At 38.3% G+C, this 22,318-nt stretch overlaps 1 protein-coding gene across 1 annotated transcript; it reads right to left on the minus strand.

Annotated features, from left to right (window-relative positions):
* Positions 1–14,598: 14,598 nt before the first annotated feature.
* On the minus strand, positions 14,599–21,023 carry LOC107789313 (putative polygalacturonase). Its single transcript, XM_016611090.2, has 5 exons — positions 20,317–21,023; positions 16,545–16,665; positions 15,947–16,195; positions 15,515–15,668; positions 14,599–15,355 (listed from the first exon to the last, which is right to left on the minus strand). The coding sequence occupies exons 1-5, from the start codon at positions 20,755–20,757 to the stop codon at positions 14,830–14,832; spliced, it is 1,491 nt and encodes a 496-aa protein (XP_016466576.1). The 5' UTR covers positions 20,758–21,023; the 3' UTR covers positions 14,599–14,829.
* Positions 21,024–22,318: the final 1,295 nt, after the last annotated feature.

The raw sequence follows: 22,318 nt of genomic DNA on the forward strand, positions 1-22,318 counted from the left end.
AATTCCGATTTCTTTTATATTCTTGCTCTCTTTTCTTTTACTTCCTAATTAATAAAACTAAAATTCTAAATTAACTTATAAACTAAATTAACTTATAAAAAATACTAATTAATTCCAAATAACTATTATCGCACATTTAAATAGCAATTAACGATAAAATCGCACAATTTAGACGTTAAATGCTAAAAATGCAACGTACATTATTTTTTTATGATTTTCTCATTTTTGTAAAACAAACTTAAATAAATACTAAATGAAAATGCGACATATTTTATATTTTTATTAATTTAAACAAATAAACATGCACAGACAAAAATACAAATAATTATACAAAAATACCACAAAAATACAAACATTGCACACAAAGAAAAATTATTTTATTTTGAATTTTTGGGAGTAATTCTCATATATGGCGAAAATCACGTGCTCACAATGGGCACTATTGATGCAAATGTAAATTAGTCAGATCAGCGAATTTCGAAATATGATTAATATCCAAAATTGTCCCATGCCTAATGTTTTGAGTTCCACAGTACAATTATGAGTAATTACTACGTAACATAGTTATTTCAATACATTTTTCTAATATAATCTTTTCTTTAAAAGGCAAATCAGCTCAAGTACGTTTATATTATTACTGAAATAAGGACATCATATATAATTATGTACAGTACTTTCAAATGTGGCTTGTAGATCATTCAGTCCTTTTGTCAGAACGTTTATAGATAAAAGGTATTTAATTAAAATATTTTCAGTGGTCTGTTTATAACTTTGTGAATATGGACGAAAAAATCATGATATTTGAATTGCTCGAAATAGGTTGCAAATCTAGCAAACGAGAGAAAACATTTTAAAATTATTAATTTGATCCTTTTTTTGACAACAACAGAAAATGAAAACAAGTAAATTACAATCTTTTACTGTTCAAACATGTGTTTTTTTTCTCTGTTTTCTGTGTGCCCTAAACAAGTTGTAGATAATAGCTTTCTTTTACCAAGTTGTAGCCCATAGAATATTTATTGAAATAGACAGCCAGAAATGTGGCCATTTGGATATAAGAGCATATGCAAGTAGATGTCCACTTGCACTTTTAGCGACAATTTGGAGGGGTGTTTACCCAAATAGCCATCGGATTTATTATTCACTTTTTCCTAGCGGGTATACATAGATTATACACGTTGAATCAGACTTTTCTATTTCTTTTATTCAATATACTAGTTTTAGGGTACGCACGTTGTGCATGTATTTTATCTCAATAAATATAAATTTTTGAAATATTAAATAAATATTATATTAAAACTTTTGTTTGAGTTTAAAATTAATGTTAACAAAGCTGTAAATTTCTAAAAATGATTATTGTTGATCCTATTTAGCTAACTCAATAAAGTAAGAAACTCCACTTATAAGTCCTTAATCATCTCATTAAAAAAAAATGAAAAAAGACGGTCATTTTTTCACGACCAAAATGTAACTGTTTTATTTCCTTAACCAATAAGAAATACAACAATAATTATTTTCAACAGATTAAAAATGCTATTGCAAATGTTTGGATTCAATTCTTATGTTTGGATTAATCTGCTCTTCCTTCATTTTGTAATTGGGCTTTCTTTCTCTATCCTAGTACATAACTATACATTTGGAAAAAAAAAATTCTATAGAAGTAAGGGGTCTTTTGGTACGTGGACTAAATTATCCCGGTTGTCAGACCCATATTTTCCACCCTCGGGAGTCGTGATGACGCCTACTTGTAGAAGCTAAGCAAGCCGCGAAATTTAGAAAATTCTCTTCTTCTTTGTTTTAATCTTTTTAACAACTTACTTTAACATGTGATAAACATTTAAATAATAGCGGAATATGAGATTAAGCAGAAGACTTAAACAAAATAAACCAAAATAATACGGAAATCAATATATGCCTCTACCCAGAAACTGGTGTCACAACATTCACAGACTATCTATGATTACTATATACAAACGTTTGAAAGAAGGAACACTGTCTGTCTCGGATACAATGATAACGAAACAAAATAACTGACAGAAGAGACGCTGGGCCTACGAACGCCTACAAGACTACCTCGGAATCTCGGTGAACTGAAGACTGGCTCCTAAGCTACTGTTGCTGACCCAGTGCTGCTCCGGTATCTGCACATAAATGCAGAGTGCAGCATCAGCACAACTGACCCCATGTGCTGGTAAGTGCCTGACCTAACCCCGGCGAGATAGTGACGAGGCTAGGACCAGACTCCAGATAAACCTGTGCAGTTATATAATATATGGCGGAAAATAAATAGGAATATATATATATATACAACAAAAAAGAAATACAGAAATAAACAAATAATGATAGGAGGGGGAAACATGTTTCGGGGAATAACAGGTAAAATAGAATATCAAGGGAAGTATAAAGGAATCAAAATCAACCACTAACAAGAATGAGGAAAAACAAAGGCAAATTTTATTTTCTTTTTACATCCTGTTGTAGGCGCGCAACCCAATCCCGATTCCTGTATCTCGTGGCAGGCGTGCCACCCGCTCCTATTTCATTTTATCTCGTGGCAGACGTACCACCCGCTCCCATTTTATTATATCTTGTGGTAGGCGTACCACCCGCTCCCATTTCATCATATCTTGTGGTAGGCGTACCACCCGCTCCCATTTCATCATATCTTGTGGTAGGCGTACCACCCGCTCCCATTTCATTTTATCCTGTGGTAGGCATACTACCCACACCAATTTTATTTTATTTTGTGGTAGGCGTACCACCCGCTCCCAGTTACAAGCCAATAATAATCACAAGGAATACCGACAAGGGAACAAAAGCAATATAACAACTTCCCGGCAAGGGAACAATGATATTTCAACAACATCCCGGCAAGGGAACAATACTATCAAAACAAACATCCTGGCAAGGGATTTTTAATATCAAACAAACATCCCGGCAAGGGAACAATGGTGATAATAACATATGAAGTGCAATAAACCACAACGAAGTCAAAACAATTATAATACAAGACTCACAGGCATGCTTGACACCAATTAACATATAGCAAATATGACACAACTCATAATCCCTCAAGCTAACGTTAGACCAAACACTTACCTCGATGCATCAAATACAACTCAAGTTTCAATTATAGCTTTACCCCTTGATTCCGCCGCCAATTCGCTCGTATCTAGCCACAAGTTACTTAATACATCAATAAATACTAAATGAATCAATTTGAATGCATGAAAATAAGTTTTCCAAAGTTTTACCCAAAAAGTCAAAATTGCCCCTAGGCCCACGTGGTCAAAACCCGAGTTTCGAACCAAAACCCGATTATCCATTCCCCCACGAGCTCAAATATGTAATTTGTTTTGAAATCGGACCTCAAATCGAGGTCCAAATCCCTAATTTTTTAAAAACCTAGGTTCTACCCAAAACACCCAATTTCCCCAATGAAAATTATTGATTTCAAGTTGAAATCATGTTAAAAGATGTTAATGATTGAAGAAAACTAGTTAAAAACGACTTACAATTGATTTGGAGAAGAAAGGTTGTTTGAAAAATCGCCTCTTATGTTTTTGGGTTTTGAAAAATGCACAATGACTGAAAATCCCGTCTATTTATACCCCTCTCAGACCCCCTGTGCGGGCCGCACAAAATGAACTGTGGCCGCACAGGCCTTCCTGAGGGTACTGCAGTCCAGTGCCCTATGCGGACCGCACAAAGTCGACTGCGGCCGCATAGCCCTACACCGTGAACCGCACAAGGCCGATCGCGGACCGCACTGGCGGGTTCAGAGGCCTCTAACTTCTGGTTTTAAGCCTAAAACGTCCCGGAACCTACCCAAAACTTACCCGAGCCCTCAGAACTCCAAACCAAGTGCACACAAAACCTCAAAAATATCCTACGGACTTATTCGTGCAATCAAATCGTCAAAGTAACATCATGAACATCAAATTAAATCTCGAGATCAATGAAATTTTCTCAAAACTTCTTTAAACATCAACTTTACGATTTAAGTCCGAATCACGTCATATGATATCCATTTTTCACCAAATTCCTCATAAGCGTCTTAAATCATATATAAGACATGTATCGGGTGCTGGAACCAAAATAATGGCCCGGTACCATCATGTTCTAAGCAAAATTCATTTCAATTTTCCTTAAACAATTTCAGAAAATAATTTCCTTTAAAAATTCATTTCTCGGGCTTGGGACCTTGAAATTTGATTCCGGGCATACGCCCAAGTCCCATATTTCCTACGGACCGTCAAATCACGGGTCAAGGTCTGTTTACCCAAAACGTTGACCGAAGTCAAATTTATTCATTTTACAGTCAAAACTTATCATTTTTCACATTTAAGCTTTCTGGCTATGCGCCCGGACTGCGCACGTAAATTGAGGTGGTGCTAAGGGAGGTTTTTAAAGCCTTGGAATGTAGAATTTTATTGCAACACAAGTATCACATTCTTCACCTCTAAAACAACTGTTTGTCCTCGAACGGATAGAAGAAGGAAGTACCTGAGTCGGGGAAAAGATGGGGATAACGGCTCCGCATATCGGACTCGGACTCCTTGGTCGATGCCTCAGGAGGCTGACCTCTCCACTGAACATGAACAGAAGGAAAACTCTTCGATCTCAACTGACGAACCTGCCGGTCTAGAATAGCTACCGGCTCCTCCTCATAAGATAAGTCTTTGTCCAATTGGACAGTGCTGAAATCTAACACGTGGGATGGATCGTCGTGATACTTCCGAAGCATGGACACATGAAACACTGGATGCACTATTGATAAGCTCGGCGGCAACGCAAGTCTATAAGCCACCCCTCCCACTCGATCAAAAATCTCAAACGGGCCAATGAACCTAGGGCTAAGTTTGCCCTTCTTCCCAAATCTCATCACGCCCTTGATAGGCGACACTCGGAGCAATACCCGCTCACCGACCATAAAAGCCACATCTCGAACCTTGCGGTTTGCATAACTCTTTTGCCTGGACTGAGCTGTACGAAGCCTATCCTGAATGATCCTAACCTTGTCCAAGGCCTCCTGAACCAGATCCGTACCCAACAACCGAGCCTCTCCCGGCTCAAACCATCCAACCGGAGACCGACACCTCCTACCATATAAAGCCTCATAAGGAGCCATCTGAATACTCGACTGGTAGTTGTTGTTGTAGGCAAACTATGCTAAAGGGAAAAATTGATCCCACGAGCCTCCAAAGTCGATGACACAGGCTTGGAGCATATCCTCCAAAATCTAAATAGTCTGCTCGGACTGCCCGTCCGTCTGAGGATGAAATGTTGTACTCAACTCAACTTGTGTGCCCAACTCTCGCTAAACTGCTCTCCAATAACGCGAGGTAAACTGTATACCTTAGTCCGAAATGATAGACACAGGCACACCGTGAAGACGAACAATCTCCCGGATATAGATCTCAGCTAACCTCTCGGATGAATAGGAGACTGCCACAGGAATGAAATGCCCTGACTTTGTCAGCCTATCAACAATGACCCATACAACGTTCAACTTCCTCTGAGTATGCGGGATTCCAACAATGAAATCCATAGTGATCCGCTCCCACTTCCACTCGGGAAGCTCAATCCTCTAAAATAAACCACCAGGCCTCTGATGCTCGTACTTAAATTGCTGATAATTCAAACATTGAGCCACATATGCAACAATATCCTTATTCATTCTACACCACCAATAATGCCGCCGCAAATCCTGATACTTCTTCGCGGCGCCCGGATGAATAGAGTACCGGGAGCTTTGGGACTCCTCTAAAATCAACTCTCGGAGCCCATCTACATTAGGCACACAAACTCGACCCTGCAATCTCAAAACTCCATCATCACCTAAGGTAACCTGCTTGGCACCTCCGTGTTGCACCATGTCTCTAAGAACACACAAATGAGGATCATCATACTGTTGATCACGGATATGCTCCAATAAAGAAGAACGAGCAACTGCGCAAGCTAACACCCGACTGGGCTCAGAAACATCCAACCTCACGAACTGATTGGCCAAAGCCTGAACATCCAATGCAAGCAGTCTCTCACCGACCGATATATAAGCAAGACTGCCTATACTGGAAGATTTCCTACTCAAGGCATCGGCCACCACATTGGCCTTTCCCGAGTGATATAAGATAGTGATATCATAATCCTTCAACAACTCCAACCACCTCCTCTGCCTCAAATTCAACTCCTTTTGCTTGAACAAATACTGAAGACTCTTGTGATCCGTGAACATCTCACATGTCATGCCATACAGATAATGCCTCCAAATCTTCAATGCGTGAACAATGGCTGCCAACTCTAAATCATGAACCAGATAGTTCTTCTCATGAATCTTTAACTGCCGTGAAGCATAAGCAATGACCTTGCCATCATGCATCAACACTACACCAATCCCAACACAAGATGCATCACAATAAACTATATAAGGCCCTAAACCTGTGGGCAAAACCAACACTGATGCCGTAGTCAGAGCTGTCTTCAGGTTTCGAAAGCTCGCCTCACACTCGTCCGACTATCTGAATTGGGCACCCTTATGGGTCAACCTGGTCATCGGGGCTGCGATAGATGAAAACCCCTCCACGAATCGACGATAGTAGCCTGCCAATCCCAAGAAACTCTGAATCTCTATAGCTGATGCTGGTCTAGGACCAGTTATTGACTGCCTAAATCTTCTTCGGATCAACCTGAATACCCTCTGCTGATACAATATGACCCAGAAATGCAACTGAACTCAAGCAGAACTCACACTTCGAGAACTTAGCATATAACTGACTATCCCTCAAGGTCTGAAGAACCACTCTAAAATGTTGATCATGCTCCTCCCGGCTACAGGAATATATCAAAATATCATCAATGAAAACTATCACGAACGAATTCAAATAAGGCCTGAACACTCGGTTAATCAAGTCCATAAAAGCTGCTGGGGCATTTGTCAACCCGAATGACATAACCAAGAACTCATAATGCCCGTACCGAGTGCAGAAAACTGTCTTAGGGACATTGGTTTCCCTAATCCTCAACTGATGGTCGCCAGATCTCAAGTCAATCTTTGAAAATACCTTGGCACCTTGAAGCTGATCAAACAAATCATCAATCCTCAGCAATGGATACTTATTCTTGATCGTAACCTCGTTCAACTACCGGTAATCAATACACATCCTCATCGACCCATCCTTCTTCTTAACAAACAACACTGGCACACCCCCAAGGCGAAACACTAAGTCTAATGAAACCCTTCCCAAGCAAGTCTTGCAACTGTTCCTTCAACTCTTTCAACTCAGGCGGGGCCATACGATATGGTGGGATAGAAATGGGCTGAGTGCCCGGAGCCAAATCAATGCAGAAATCAATATCCCTATCGGGTGGCATACCCGGCAGGTCTGAAGGGAATACCTCAGGGAACTCACGAATGACGGGCACAAAATCAATGATGAAATCTCAGCACTGGAATCGCGAACATATGCTAAATAGGCCAAACACCCTTTCTCGACCATACGTCGAGCCTTTATATACAAGATAACACTGCGGGTAGAATGACCAGGAGTCCATCTCCACTCTAAACGAGGCATACCCGGTAAAGCTAAGGTCACAGTCTTGGCATGACAGTCCAAGATAGTGGTAAGGTGATAACCAGTCCATCCCCAATATAACATCGAAATTGACCATGTCTAAAAGCAACAAATCTATGCGAGTCTCAAGACCCCTAATCACCACAACACAAGAACGATGGACTCGATAGACCACAATAGAATCACCCACCGGTGTAGACACATAAACAGGAACACTCAATGAATCACTAGGCATGATCAAATACGGTGCAAAAATAAGATGACACATACGAGTATGCAGACCCTGTATCAAATAACACAGAAGCATCTCTATCACAAACTAGAACCGTACTTGTAATAACTGCATCTGAAACCTCAGCCTCGAGCCTGGCTAAGAGAGCATAACATCGGGGATGGGCCCCACCACCTTGAACTACATCTCTGGGATGGCCTACAGCTGGCTGGACTCCACCTCTAGCGGCCTGAGCTCCACCTCTAGCACCTCTACCTCCACCTCTAGCACCTCTACCCCCACCTCTAGCTGGCTGGGCGGCCTGTAGGACACCCGGTGCCTGAATTAATCCGACCTATGACCACCTCCTTGTGACAGAACCATCTCCACTCTCCTGGCTACATTGGCCGCCTCCTAGAAAGATATCTCACTCCCAGTTTTCCTAGCCATCTGAAGACAAATCGGCTGAATAAGACCATCAATAAACCTTCTCACCCTTTCTCTCTCGGTAAGAAGTATGATAAGAGCATGGCGAGCTAAGTTGATGAACCTGGTCTCATACTGGGTAACAGTCATGGAACCCTACTGGAGGCGCTCAAACTGCCTCCGATAGGCCTCTCTCTGAGTAATGGGGAGAAACTTCTCCAGAAATAGCTATGTAAACTGCTCCCAAGTCAAGGCTAGTGATCCGGCTGGTCTAGCTAAGCAATAATCCCTCCACCAAGTCTTGGCAGATCTAGACAAGCGAAACGTAGCAAAATCGACCCCATTGGTCTCAACAATACCCATGTTCCTGAGAACCTCGTGGCAGATGTCTAGGAAATCCTGGGAATCCTCAGCAGATGCACCGCTGAAAGTAGAAGTGAAGAGCTTGGTGAACCTATCCAGCCTCCACAAAGCATCACATACATAGCCGCTCCATCGCCGGTCTGAGCTACCACACCCGACTGAACCGCTCCAACTGGCTGAACCGCTAGAGTCTGAATCTAGGGAGCTACCTGCTCCGGAGTGCGAGTAGCAGGAGTCTGGGCCCCTCCTCTAGCCTAAGAGACGGCTGGTACTACAGGAAGCAAGCCTGCCCAGGTGACACTTTTCATGAGGCCCACTAATTGGACCAGAGCATCCTGAAGAATTGGGGTAGCAATAAACCCCTCTGGGACCTGAGCTGGGCCCACCGGAACTGTTGGGGCCAAAACCTCCTCATCAAAATCAACCTGAGGCTCCGTCATTGGTGTTGCTGCTCGGGGAAGAGCTCTGCCCCTACCTCGGCCTCTAGCACGGTCTCGCCCTCTGCCCCTCGTGGAAGCTACTGCTAGTTGCTCGGGCTACGGAGCGGTGGATGAGGAAGTGCGTGTTCTCTCCATCTGCGAAAGAACAGAGTAGAAATTCAATTAGCATTGAGAACAAAACGCACGACAAGAAGGAACGAATGTGAAGATTTCCTAACTCTGTAGCCTCTAGGGGATAAATACAGACGTCTCTGTACCGATCCCTCAGACTCTACTGAGCTTGTCCGTGAATTGTGAGACCTATGTAACCTAGAGCTGTGATACCAACTTGTCACGACCCAGATTTCCCACCCTCGAGAGTCGTGATGGCGCCTACTCATAGAAGTTAGGCAAGCCACAAAATTTAGAAAATTCTTTACTTCTTTGTTTTAATCCTTTTAATAACTTGCTTTAACATGTGATAAACATTTAAATAATAGAGGAATATGAGATTAAGCGGAAGACGTAAACAAAATAAACCAAAATAATATGGAAATCAACATATGCCTCTACCTAGAAACTGGTGTCACAACATTCACAGACTATCTATGATTACTACATACAAACGTTTGAAAGAAGGAACATTGTCTGTCTCGGATACAATGATAACAGAACAAAATAACTGATAGAAGAGACGTCGGGCCTGTGAACGCCTACAAGACTACCTCGGAATCTCGGTGAGCTGAAGATTGGCTCCCAAGCTACTGTTGCTGACCCAGTGTTGCTCCGGTATCTGCACATAAGTGTAGAGTGTAGTATCAACACAACCAACCCCATGTGCTAGTAAGTGCCTGGCCTAACCCCGGCAAGGTAGTGACGAGGCTAGGACCAGACTCCAAATAAACCTGTGCAATTATATATATACAGAGAAAAAGAAATACATAAATAAACGAATAATGATAGGAGGGGGAAACATGCTTCGGGGAATAATAGGTAAAACAGAATATCAAGGGAAGTATAAAGGAATCAAAATCAACCACTAACAAGAATGAGGAAAAACAAAGGCAGATTTCATTTTCTTTTCACATCTTGTTGCAGGCGTGCAACCCGATCCCGATTCCTGTATCTCGTGGCAGGCGTGTCACCCGCTCCCATTTCATTTTATCTCGTGGAAGGCGTACCACCCACTCCCATTTCATTATATTTTGTGGTAGACGTACCACCCGCTCCCATTTCATCATATCTTGGTAGGCGTACCACCCGCTCCCATTTCATCATATCTTGTGGTAAGCGTACCACCCGCTCCCATTTCATTTTATCCTATGGTAGGCGTACCACCCGCTCCCATTTCATTTTATCTTGTGGTAGGCGTACCACCCGCTCCCAGTTACAAGCCAATAATAATCACAAGGAATTCCGGCAAGGGAACAAAAGCAATATAACAACTTCCCGGCAAGGGAACAATGATATTTCAACAACATCCCGGCAAGGGAATAATACTATCAAAACAAACATCCCAGCAAGGGATCTTTAATATCAAATAAACATCCCAGCAAGGGAACAATGGTGATAATAACATATGAAGTGCAATAAACCACAACGAAGTCATAACAATTATAATACAAGACTCACGGGCATGCTTGACACTAATGTATAGATACTCGTCACTATGTCTATACGTCGTACTCCACAATTGACATGTAGCAAATAGGACACACCCTCAAGCTAAGGTTATACCAAACACTTAGCTCGATGCCTCGAATACAACTCAAGTTTCAATTATAGCTTTACCCCTTGATTCCGCCACCAATTCACACGTATCTAGCCACAAGTTACTTAATTACATCAATAAACTCTAAATGAATCAATTTGAATGCATGAAAATGAGTTTTCCAAAGTTTTACCCAAAAAGTCAAAATTGCCCCCAGGCCCACGTTGTCAAAACCCGCGGTTCGAACCAAAACCCGATTATCCATTCCCCCCCCCCCCCCCGAGCTCAAATATATAATTTGTTTTGAAATCGGACATCAAATCGAGGTCCAAATCCCTAATTTTTTAAAAACCTAGTTTCTACCCAAAACACCCAATTTCCCCATGAAAATTATTGATTTCAAGTTGAAATCATGTTAAAAGATGTTAATGATTGAAGAAAACTAGTTAAAAACGACTTACAATTGATTTGGAGAAGAAAGGTTGTTTGAAAAATCGCCTCTTATGTTTTTGGGTTTTGAAAAATGCACAATGACTGAAAATCCCGTCTATTTATACCCATCTCAGACCCCCTGTGCGGGCCGCACAAAATGAACTACGATTACACAGGCCTTCCTGAGGGTACTGCGGTCCAGTGCCCTGTGCGGACCGCGCAAAGTCGACTGCGACCACACAGCCCTACACCGCGCACCGCACAAGGCCAATCGCGGACCTTACTGGCGGGTTCAGAGCCTGCAACTTCTGGTTTTAAGCCTAAAACATCCCGGAACCTATCTAAAACTTACCCGAGCCCTCGGAACTCTAAACCAAGTGCACACTAAACCTCAAAAACATCCTACAGACTTATTCGTGCAATCAAATCGTCAAAATAACATAATGAACATCAAATTAAATCTCGAGATCAATGAAATTTTCTCAAAACTTCTTTAAACATCAACTTTGCGATTTAAGTCCGAATCATGTCATATGACATCCGTGTTTTTACCAAATTCCACAAAAATATCTTAAATCATATATAAGACCTGTATCGGGCGCCGGAACCAAAATACAGGCCTGATACCATCATGTATAGGAATTTGATTTCGAGCATACGCCCAAGTCCCATATTTTCCTACGGACCCTCCGGGACCGTCAAATTACGGGTCCGAGTCCGTTTACCCAATATGTTGACCGAAGTCAAATTTAATTCATTTTACAGTCAAAACTTATCATTTTTCACATTTAAGCTTTTCGGCTACGCGCCCGGACTGTGCATGCAAATTGAGGTGGTGCTAAGGGAGGTTTTTAAGGCCTCGGAACGTAGAATTTTATTGCAATACAAGTGATGAGCTTTTGGGTCATCACACCGGTATTATAGTCATGAGATTATAATCCCGGGATAATTTAGCCCAGATGAGAGATGGGATAAAACAATACGAGGTTTGATGGGATATCCGGAATTAAGTGTGGGACAAAGTTAATATTATGTTAATAAATTTATACCACCAACCAAATATAGTATAAATTTAGTACACACTTTATTTCATCTTATCCAGTGTACGAAACGACCCTGAGAGCCTAAGATTGTCATGGAATTTCTTAATGTTAATTAATAGATTCTGAAAGAATATATTAATTATGAGCAAAACATGGAGTTTATGTTAAGAAAATTTTAATTTTGGCACATTCTATTAGTTATACACCTAACTTGTTTGTAGTCTTAGTTACTCACCCGAACTTTATTATTTGATAGTTGATATTCCATGGTCGATGACATAACAAAACGCATTGACACTCTCACTTAGGCGTGTGAGAGCGGAAAAAATAATTTTCAAATATGGTATTTTTCGTCAATTATCACATAGTCATATACAATATTTATTTGCATGAATTATGTATTTCTTCTTGCTTCTTCTTAATATATAATGCATATCATATCCCCATTTAATTTTACATTTTTTATTTTTTTTATTTGGAAACAATGGCTATGATTCAACTGTGTATTTCTTTTTTGGGGTCAAATTTGTAATAAATCTTAACTGAAACTCTATCATTTGAGCCAAATAAAAAAAGTTCTATCCAAAATAATAGAGTACCAACAGTGTATTTCTTGTTATTTTTTCTGAGACAAATGACTATTTATTTTAATTGTATATTTTTATTTTCGAGTCAAATTAGTAAAAAGAAGTTGGTTGGAGCTCCATTATTTTTTTGCCTAATAAAATATGTACAACCAAAATAATGAAGTTGTAATTGTATACTTTATTTTTATTTTTCCTTTACATGCAATAACTATTTATTTCAACTCTGTATTTTTTGGGGAGAAAAAAATATGTAAATATACTTGCTTAAAGCTCCATTATTTTTTGTCAAAGGAAAAGTTTTAAGCAAAATATGCAATACAAACTACGTAATGTTTCTTTTTATATATCTTTTAGATGCACCAACTATTTATTTTAACTGTATATTTCTTCTTTTTCAGATAAATTTGTCAACCTTTAGACTGAAATTTTATCATTTAAACCAGATAAAATAGATGCACCGACTATTTATTTTAACTGTATATTTCTTCTTTTTCAGATAAATTTGTCAATGTTTAGACTGAAATTTTATCATTTAAACCAGATAAAATAGATATATTTAGTTGTTAAATGAAAACTTACCCATTAAAATTTTAATAATATCAATTATTTCGTTTGAAAGGGAAATAAAGAGGCAAAATTGGTAAGAAGACAAAAATTATACAATATTTTCGTCGTTGTTCTTATAAGAAAAGAAACTTGCTTTCTATACTTTTGTACTTTTTAAATATTTTTTGTTGTTATTGGGAAAGATATTTAATATCAAATAAAAAAAATGAACAAATACTTATAGAGAAGCAATATTCTCAATTCAGAACTATGGTAAAATAAAGCTCATTAATTTAAAAGGTAAATAATTTATAGAAAGTAAATCTTATTTGATTTTTGTGTCTTAATTATTAGGACTTCTAACGTGACAAATCAAATAAGGAAAATTCTAATGAACAATGTTTTAGTTGATTCAAAGTGTTAAATATTAGGAAATAATTATGTGACTATTTTGTCCAGTGTGAATTCTATTTTAAAGGGGTAAAAAAGGTGAACGACATTTCGCTAAGGGCCTTCGTGTTTTTAATATAGTGTATAGATGTTTATATATACACCATTTTGTGAAACTGATTCTACTAAAGTTGAACTCAATAGAATAGCCCCTTCAAGATGCTATAATGCATAATAGCCCGCCCTCGTCCCAATATTGGCGTTGGCTAAATATGATTTTACTACATACCCGGTCTCAAAGGGACAGTCATTCCGTTCTTTTTTCTCTATCTTTATAATACCCGATCCTGGAGAGGGACATATTTGAATCATTTGAGTACCGGGGAAAGGGGGATAGTATTTTATACGAATAATATAACAAAGGGTGAAATTAATCCTTTTCTTATAGTAAAAGAGCAAATTTAACCCTTTTAATTTAAGTGGTTAAATGTGCCTCGAGAGTCATTATTGTATAAAATAATTAGAAAGAGTCATTTCGAATAAGATTAGAAAGAGTCTAATGTTGCCTCGAGAGTCATTATTGTATAAAATGCATATCCATGAGAAAACGCATTTTAGGCAGGGGCGGAGCCAGGTGGGCGGAATGAAGTTCAGCCGAACCCTATTCGCCCGAATATCGCACTGTGTATATAAGATCACTTTTTTTTCCATGTACAATATTAGATGTTGAATCCCCAAAGCTTTTTCGCGTGTTTATTTTTTACTTTTTGAATCCCTTTGATAAAAATCCTACTTCTGCCACTGATTTTAGAATCAATTTGCTCCCTGCTTACTCAATCATTGTCATCCTATATACCAAGCAACTAATCCAAGGCATAAAAAATTGAAACAGTGCAAAAACTTCAAGCTGTTTACCACATTACATACAACTGAAGACTGTTGGAATTTTGGATACACAAGGATTCATTCTTTTTATGTACAAAAATGAAAGGGAAAAAGGAAAGTTACAGGTATAGGAAAAGAAAAACTAGAAAATAGCTAGGCAAGAAATAGTTGATTGAACATAGAAAACAAAGGTTGGCCACTGGGAAAATTGGCCCTGGAAACTGGGGTTATCGGAAACTGTTTCAGAAGTCGTAATCTACGTCCGATGCATTCTGAGAATCAGAACGTCGTATCAGATGTCCTCGCTCGTCGTATAGGTCAAGGTTCTCACAAGGGGCAGGGAAGACAGTACCTATAACACGACCTTGAACATAAGCACACTGGAATATGTGCTTCTTCTTGTATGTTATCCCAATCGACATATCTCTGAAAGTAACATTTTTCACTGGAATTTCTGAATTTCCATGGATACGAACAGGCACACGAACTCCCTCACCGTGTATTGACTCGTAGCTTATGTCCTTTAGTACTGGTACAGCTTTGGGATCAAACTCCCCATCAGGATGTTCATTGTAATCTGTTTTGATGACAATTCCCACCCTAACATTTTCAAAAGTTAAATTCCTGTATGCTATGTGTCGTACGTATCCTCCTCTACCAGCTGCTGTTTTGATGCGAACAGCCCGCCTTGAGTTCCAGACATGGACATTTTCCACGATGACATTTGATACCCCACCAGACATCTCACTTCCTATCGATATGCCCGCACTGCCAAGTTGTTCAACCAGAGTGAGTACCAGGTAATGTAAATTATTGTGTTGCTCTTATGATTCTAATATATGTCAAAATATCATAGGTGCAACTGTTGTCAAAAACTCCGTGCCATGAAAAGGAATGGAAGTGCACAAGCCTATATGGAGACCTTACCTGACCATTGAACGAACTACAAGATTTCGGATGACTATATTTTTTGAAGGCCGTCCATACGAAATTCCATACTGATCCCAACCACTCTTTATTGCAATGCCATCATCACCAACACTGATGTAACAGTTCTCGATCAACATATCTTCACATGAATCTGTTCACACCATACTAAAACATCAAGAGCTGATACTGAGAAAGAGGGGAATAAGTAAACAATAAAGAAGTGCATATGGAAAAATTAGGTTAAACAAAATTAGCTTCAGATATTTTAGCTTGCTTATTATTTATTTGACAAACTAATCAGAAAGTTCTGCAAGAAATCAATAAGATCTAGTCTAAATATAATTATTCACAGCTGACCCCACATATAACGCTGACTGATCCTAATCCTCAGTTATAAAAATGGTTACTAGCTCAAGGTTTTCTATTCACCTGGATCTATGCCATCAGTATTTGGAGCATGAAAGATGGGTGCCAGAATTGTGACATTCTTGATTGTTACATTCTTGCAGTCGTATGGATGGAGCGTCCAAAATGGAGAATCGCGTAATGTTATATTAGAGATCACTATGTCACTAGACCACATAATCTGGACAAGCGGCCCTCTGGTGTTGTTAAGAAGCCTTTGCTTGTACTTCTTCCACCATGTTTGACCCTGCCCATTAATGGTACCATTATGCCCTGTTACCAGAAAACATACACATAATCAGATTGATTTGGTTCGCTTCATACTTCTGCAAACATTTAAAAATAGTTAACTCTTCAAAATCGATACGTGCAAAGCAGTAAGGTACATGTATCATCATATCTTATTTCACTGCTGGAACACGTTTCATTCCAATACTCAGCAGTGGACTTAGTCACTAGCAATAATAATGATGACAGGGTAATTAATATTTATTAAAATAAAAATACATCACTATGTTCAACAACTTGAAACTATAGGAACTTCGTGTTGCAAGGTGGCAGTTTCGGGTGAAGTTACAGGGTCAGAATGATAGTTACAAACATTCAGAAACAAGTCGCAAACCTGTGATTACAACATCTCTGAGATTTTGGCCATGGATTAAACTCCCATAGCGTGGTCCAATATGCTCTCGCCCATATCCATACGAAGGCAAGGGAGGCATGAGAGGCCAGTACTTCTCATCCTGTTAAGCAACATATATACAAAGAGAAATACAGAAATATCATAAGTTCAGCCATTGAAAAATAAAATAAAATTATATATATAAAAAGGTATCAGGCTATTTTACTCAACTAATAAATGGAAGTAATTGTAAAAGAACAGAAAATGCCACCATGTAGACAAAACTTGCAATTCATCCATTAGGACTTGAATCCCTTTCGTTAACTTTGCATAGTCATTAATATGAGAAAATTCTTATACTTTCCAAGAAAGTGGGCATTGTCCTGGTATCGACAAAATAAAAGCTGGACATGTAATTTGGGATAGAGCATAGGTATGTCTTTCCATAGAGGAAACGAAAGCCAGCAGTCTACACTGAACTAAGCAGGCTCAGCACCTTTTTTAACATGTAATTCTCCCTACAGAATATTGTTAAGATTGCACCAATAAATAGATAGGATTAAGTTAAATAGTGGGCGAAACTAATGTGTTTCTAACACATCTCTTGGTTAGTATGTATACAACAGTGTTGAAGAATAATATGATCCATCTCCTCAGGTTGCAAGTACCTCATTCAGTTTTCCTAGAACAAACTAAGGGTACAGAATCCACAAACTCATCCCATAACCGTGTATTCATAGTTCCCTGAAATGGTTTTATGCGCAATCAGTTTCAGGAAATTCTCGTGATTGCATGAATTTATCCAGGTCAACCTACGAAAAAGTGGAGCTGTGTATAAACTACACAATTTAGCAGGTGCTGAAGCTTTTCACAACTACAGGAGACGCGAACCAAGGTTCTGATTCCTGACAAATTGCAGGACACCTAAAATTTTAGGAAAGATGTAAACCACCCTTTCGTTGTAACTAGTCAAAAAGAACATTATGGAAATCATGTTCTGGAGGTTCACATTGTGTAATGGAACAATTGAGGTTTCAATATAATAGCCAAAGATGCAAAGAGCTTCAAATGTTAGAAGTTCAAAATTAAAAGTATTTTGCGAGAAGTAGGTAATGAGTGTAGAAGGCCTCAAGCAAATGATATTTCCAAGAACTTTAGATAGTACGACCATTCTACAGATGGGAGAGGAGAACTTTTCCCAAGGCAGTCTGTGGTTTCGCTATTTGCCAACTGCTTATTGTTTCTTAAAATCACATTGGCTCTAAGCAGCGAGCCATAATTGGATATGCTTGATATACAAATGCAAGCCCTTCAAGCAGCTGCCCTGGTTACTCTACAGTCGATAATGTAGGTGGGTAAATTATCACCAGCATTTCCAATCAAAATGCTAAGGCCTCCAAAGCCAATTACTTATTTACCTTAAGTTGACATAAACAGTGTGGCCTTACCCAAAGGCATTAGCCATGGCACTAAAAAGGCAAATAGCTGCCTGCCTTTTTAGACTGATGCTATATTTCCCTCGTTAAATAGATGTATCTTAGGATCTCCAGTGTACTGATAGTAATCAAGGTCTAGATAGACAAACTTAAAGGAAAGTCAATGAGGCAGGAAAAACATTTTGCAGGGGCTAAGGCCAGTTTATCTTAAAGATGTTTTGGAGTCTTGCACAGTTATTTCTGTTTTGTTTTTTTCAAACATATATTTGTGTTTTGTTTTTTGAAACAAAAAATAGAAATAGAACAACTAAAATGGAGAAAAATACTCTCACGATAATCCCAAAATCCAAACACTCACCAAAAAACAAAAATAGAACGAGAACAAGACAAAAATAAACTGTTAAAGCGATCAGGGAACTTGACTCAAGTGAGCTTAGTTGGAAAAAGTACATTCTGCTATAACAGGGTACGCTGCCTATATCACACCCCTTTGGAGTGCAGCCCTCCCCGAACCATGCATTAATGCGGGATGCTTTGTGCACCGGGCTGCCCTTTTTTTTTTTACCATAACATTGACACATAATGTCAAGCCTAAGACCAGATACTTGAGAAACTGTCTGCCTAACAACCTGATGCATGACTTACCTCGATGATATATTGATATGAAAAGCATCACTGATCACCAACTACAATTTCCAGTTAGTTCAAAAATTAAACCTCCTACAGAACCCTCCCCTCCTTAACAATAGAATTTGGAAATTTCCAGCACCAATAACTGGAAAAGGGAGGGGGGGGGGGGGAATGAATAGAGGCGACGCACACATGCATCAACTAGAAATTTGATGTTATGAAATCATTTTAATTTGGACTTGGAAAAGTAAAGACAACATCATACACCACCCATGAGTCAAAATACACAGTCAATGCAGGCAAAAGCTGCAACTAAACTTGATTCCTAGATCACTTAATCCACTTATTTTGGATAACAGTCACAAGTAGTTAACAAAAGCTTAGATTGATAGCAAGATCATGGAGTCATAAATCGAAGCAAGATCAAAAACTATGTACACATAGGCATTGCCACAATGAAGAGCAAGAATGAGGAGAAACAACCAACAATTCAGTGAATTAGAGATTATTAAAGAGATGAAGTAATGCAACAGCTAAAGCAGAGGTCCAAAGGTCCATGTTGATGCGCCATGGAAAAGGAATTAATGTTCACAAATGAGGCACACTATTCAGAAGTTTTCAATGCTATATATCTCCAGTAGAGATGGGATTATATTTCATCCGTCCTATTCTATTAGTCCTTCTCCTATTCTTCATGCTACAAATGTCTAGTAATTATGATATGTTTCACAACATACTGCGTCCTTTCTATTAAGTTAGTCCAACTCTGACTCAAACAGAAAGAGAAGTTGAAAATGTGTTGGTAAGTACTTGATTGGTTTTGATCATTAAATTTCAGATTTGCTGAAATTAGCCCCAATCTAGAGTTTATCCTTTAACCCGTCTTAAGCTTCAACAACATCTCATGTGTGTTATCTTCCTTTGTTCTTCCGCTAGTAGTTTTAGCTAGAGACAAAGAAACATGAGTTTGTGATTGTAATAGTTACCTACCAACTGCACCAAGGACTTAAAATGGATTGGAAACAGAATAGAATCAAAAGGTGAAGAATGTAAATACAAACATAGGATGTACATAGCAATGGAGGTGGAATGCATACCACAATTAGAAACTTTTTTGATAACTATGAAATCACCAAGGGCCAGCTGGCACACCCACAATTAGAAACTTAGAGTTCATATCAAGCATCATAAGTGTTCTAATTCAATGTAATCAGAAACTAATGTTTTACATGTGTTTGGTTGATGTCATTAGAGAAAGAGTGCGCGCACAAATCCACTAAGAATAGCTTTATCCTAATTTTCCATCTACACCTCAAGACAAAAAACTGCACTAATCCTTACTATCTTTTGTCAACCGAGAAATCACAGAGCACCAATGGGCCACGGTTTGGAACTTGATGGATGATGGGCCCGCCCCTCTACCCTTCTCCACTTAAATAACAGACAACAATACACATCCACTATATATATCATACACAGTTATACAATGTCATCTCTCAGTTCTCAACAACCCCATAATACAAATCATGTGTAGCAAGCTAGTTTATCACTATAAGCAAAACTTCAGAGAGGAAATTATAAACAATCAGCAGCCAAATGAGAGTGAAGTAATGATACAAGAAAAAGTAAATAAAAAAGCTAACTTTTACAGTTCAGTATGCAAAGTTCAAACTTTTAAACATTAACAGATCAAGAAAAATACTTACATCAATACCCAATATAACAGCACCTTCAGCAAGGAACAGAGTCATATGACTGGTTAAATTAAACGGCGCCGTTAACCAATAGCCAGGTGGCACATTAAGCTGCCCACCACCTTTCTTACCAAGTTTGGAAATAGCCAAGACTGCCCTCTCAAACGCTGCCGTATTGAATGTAACGCCGTCACCAACTCCACCAAAGTCCGTTAAGTTAAACGCCATTGGACGGAGCTTAGGCATCTGCCTTACCGAGAAATCCCGCCGGAAAAACAAGAGCCCGGTAGTAACATCCCTTTGCCAATATAAAACAGAAAATATAAAGGCGATCCAAAGAGCGGTGAAAAGGGTTTTTTGGTTGGAGAATAGTGGAGGGATCCATCGACGTTGGTGGTGGAATTGAGTCCACCGCCATGAAGACGACGGCGTTAGCGTTAGAGTCTCCACCATTATTGAATGTTTAAGTTGGAAATGGGAGTAATGTTGTGTGCATGAAAATATAGTACCAAAAACAATAATGCAACCTGAAATATTGAAACCAAAAAGGGGAAGATTTTGGAAGGTGAAGTGTAGTGGTCAGAATCAGTGAGATGGTTAGGTAGATGGTGAAGGGGTGTGATGAAGTGGATTCAAAGGAAGAACAATGTTTTTGAAGAAGCCTTTAGTAATTTATTTTATCGTTGGTGTCATGTTCGTTTTGGTGCTGCTTGCCTTATCTGCTGGCCTAGAATTGACTATTAAGTTTTAAGCTATAATCCCGTATCATTAACTACTACTTAATGCTCTTCAGCCTTCACTTTTATCTTTTTATGCTAATTGCTATGTAGTTACTAGTCGGGGTGGTTTGGTCGAAAATAAGTTATCCCGAAATAATTATCTTCAGATTAATTATTCTCAAATTAGTTATTTAAAAAAAATTACAATTCCGCGATAATTAATTTCGGGATTAGTTATACTGCTATTTTATCCTAATCAAATATGAAATAAATTCATCTCAAATTTAATCCCCGGATTAATATTCCTTGTCGCTCATACCAACGAGCCCTTAATGTTTTGACTTTCAAGAACATTTAATAGTAAGTGCAAAATAAGAAGAAAAAATGGTAATTAATTATACTTTGATTTTTTTAAAATGAGAATTATTTTGATCAAATATATTTAGTAACATGGACAACTAATATGGACCGAAGGGAGCATTATCTATACCTCATCTTTAGATTACTAATGTCACTTATGATGAGAATAACAAAGCTTACTTGTTATAAACAATTATATATAGTTATTTTTTAAGTCATAATATCTCCTCTGTTCATTTTCGGTTGTCTGCTTTTGACTTTGTATTTCTTTTAAGAAAAATAAATAAATTATATATTTATAGTTTTACTCGTAATAATTATACCATAATTATAGCATTACAAAAATTCTTGAAAATAATTTGAGGAATGAGTAGTTAATGATAATGATAAAACAAGAAAAAAAGATTGGCTTTCTTTTAATTTGCTAAAATGAACAAATAAAAATGAAAATATAAGTAAAAGTGAACGGAAGGATTAGTGTTTATAGAGGTTAAACTCATTAATTATGTCTATTGTAGTAAATCTTTATGTTTCTTTATTGCTATTATTATAATGACAACTTCATTATTCTTTTTCTTATGGAGTAAATTCTCATATGTATTTGTCAGTCTAGCATGTGAAAGTACTTAAGGGGACATCATCTTTCTAACGACATAAAATCTCGTCAAATTTTAATAATTAAACTCAAAGATGCCTACCAAGTAACAACCGAATTAACATATAGTAAATGAACATCATCAATCTAATGCCATGGATTAGTTTTCATCAAATATTAAATTCAAATATATCTACCAAGTACAGCTAATTATTGGCCAATGATGAATATTCAAAAAACTTTACACAATTACATGTAACATCGGAAAAGGGCTAAAATATCTCGTAGTATCACACATGGTTAAGTATCGAGCTCCATCCACCTATTTATCCAAAAATAC

Source organism: Nicotiana tabacum, chromosome 10 (assembly GCF_000715075.1).
Source record: "Nicotiana tabacum cultivar K326 chromosome 10, ASM71507v2, whole genome shotgun sequence".
NCBI lineage: Eukaryota > Viridiplantae > Streptophyta > Magnoliopsida > Solanales > Solanaceae > Nicotiana > Nicotiana tabacum.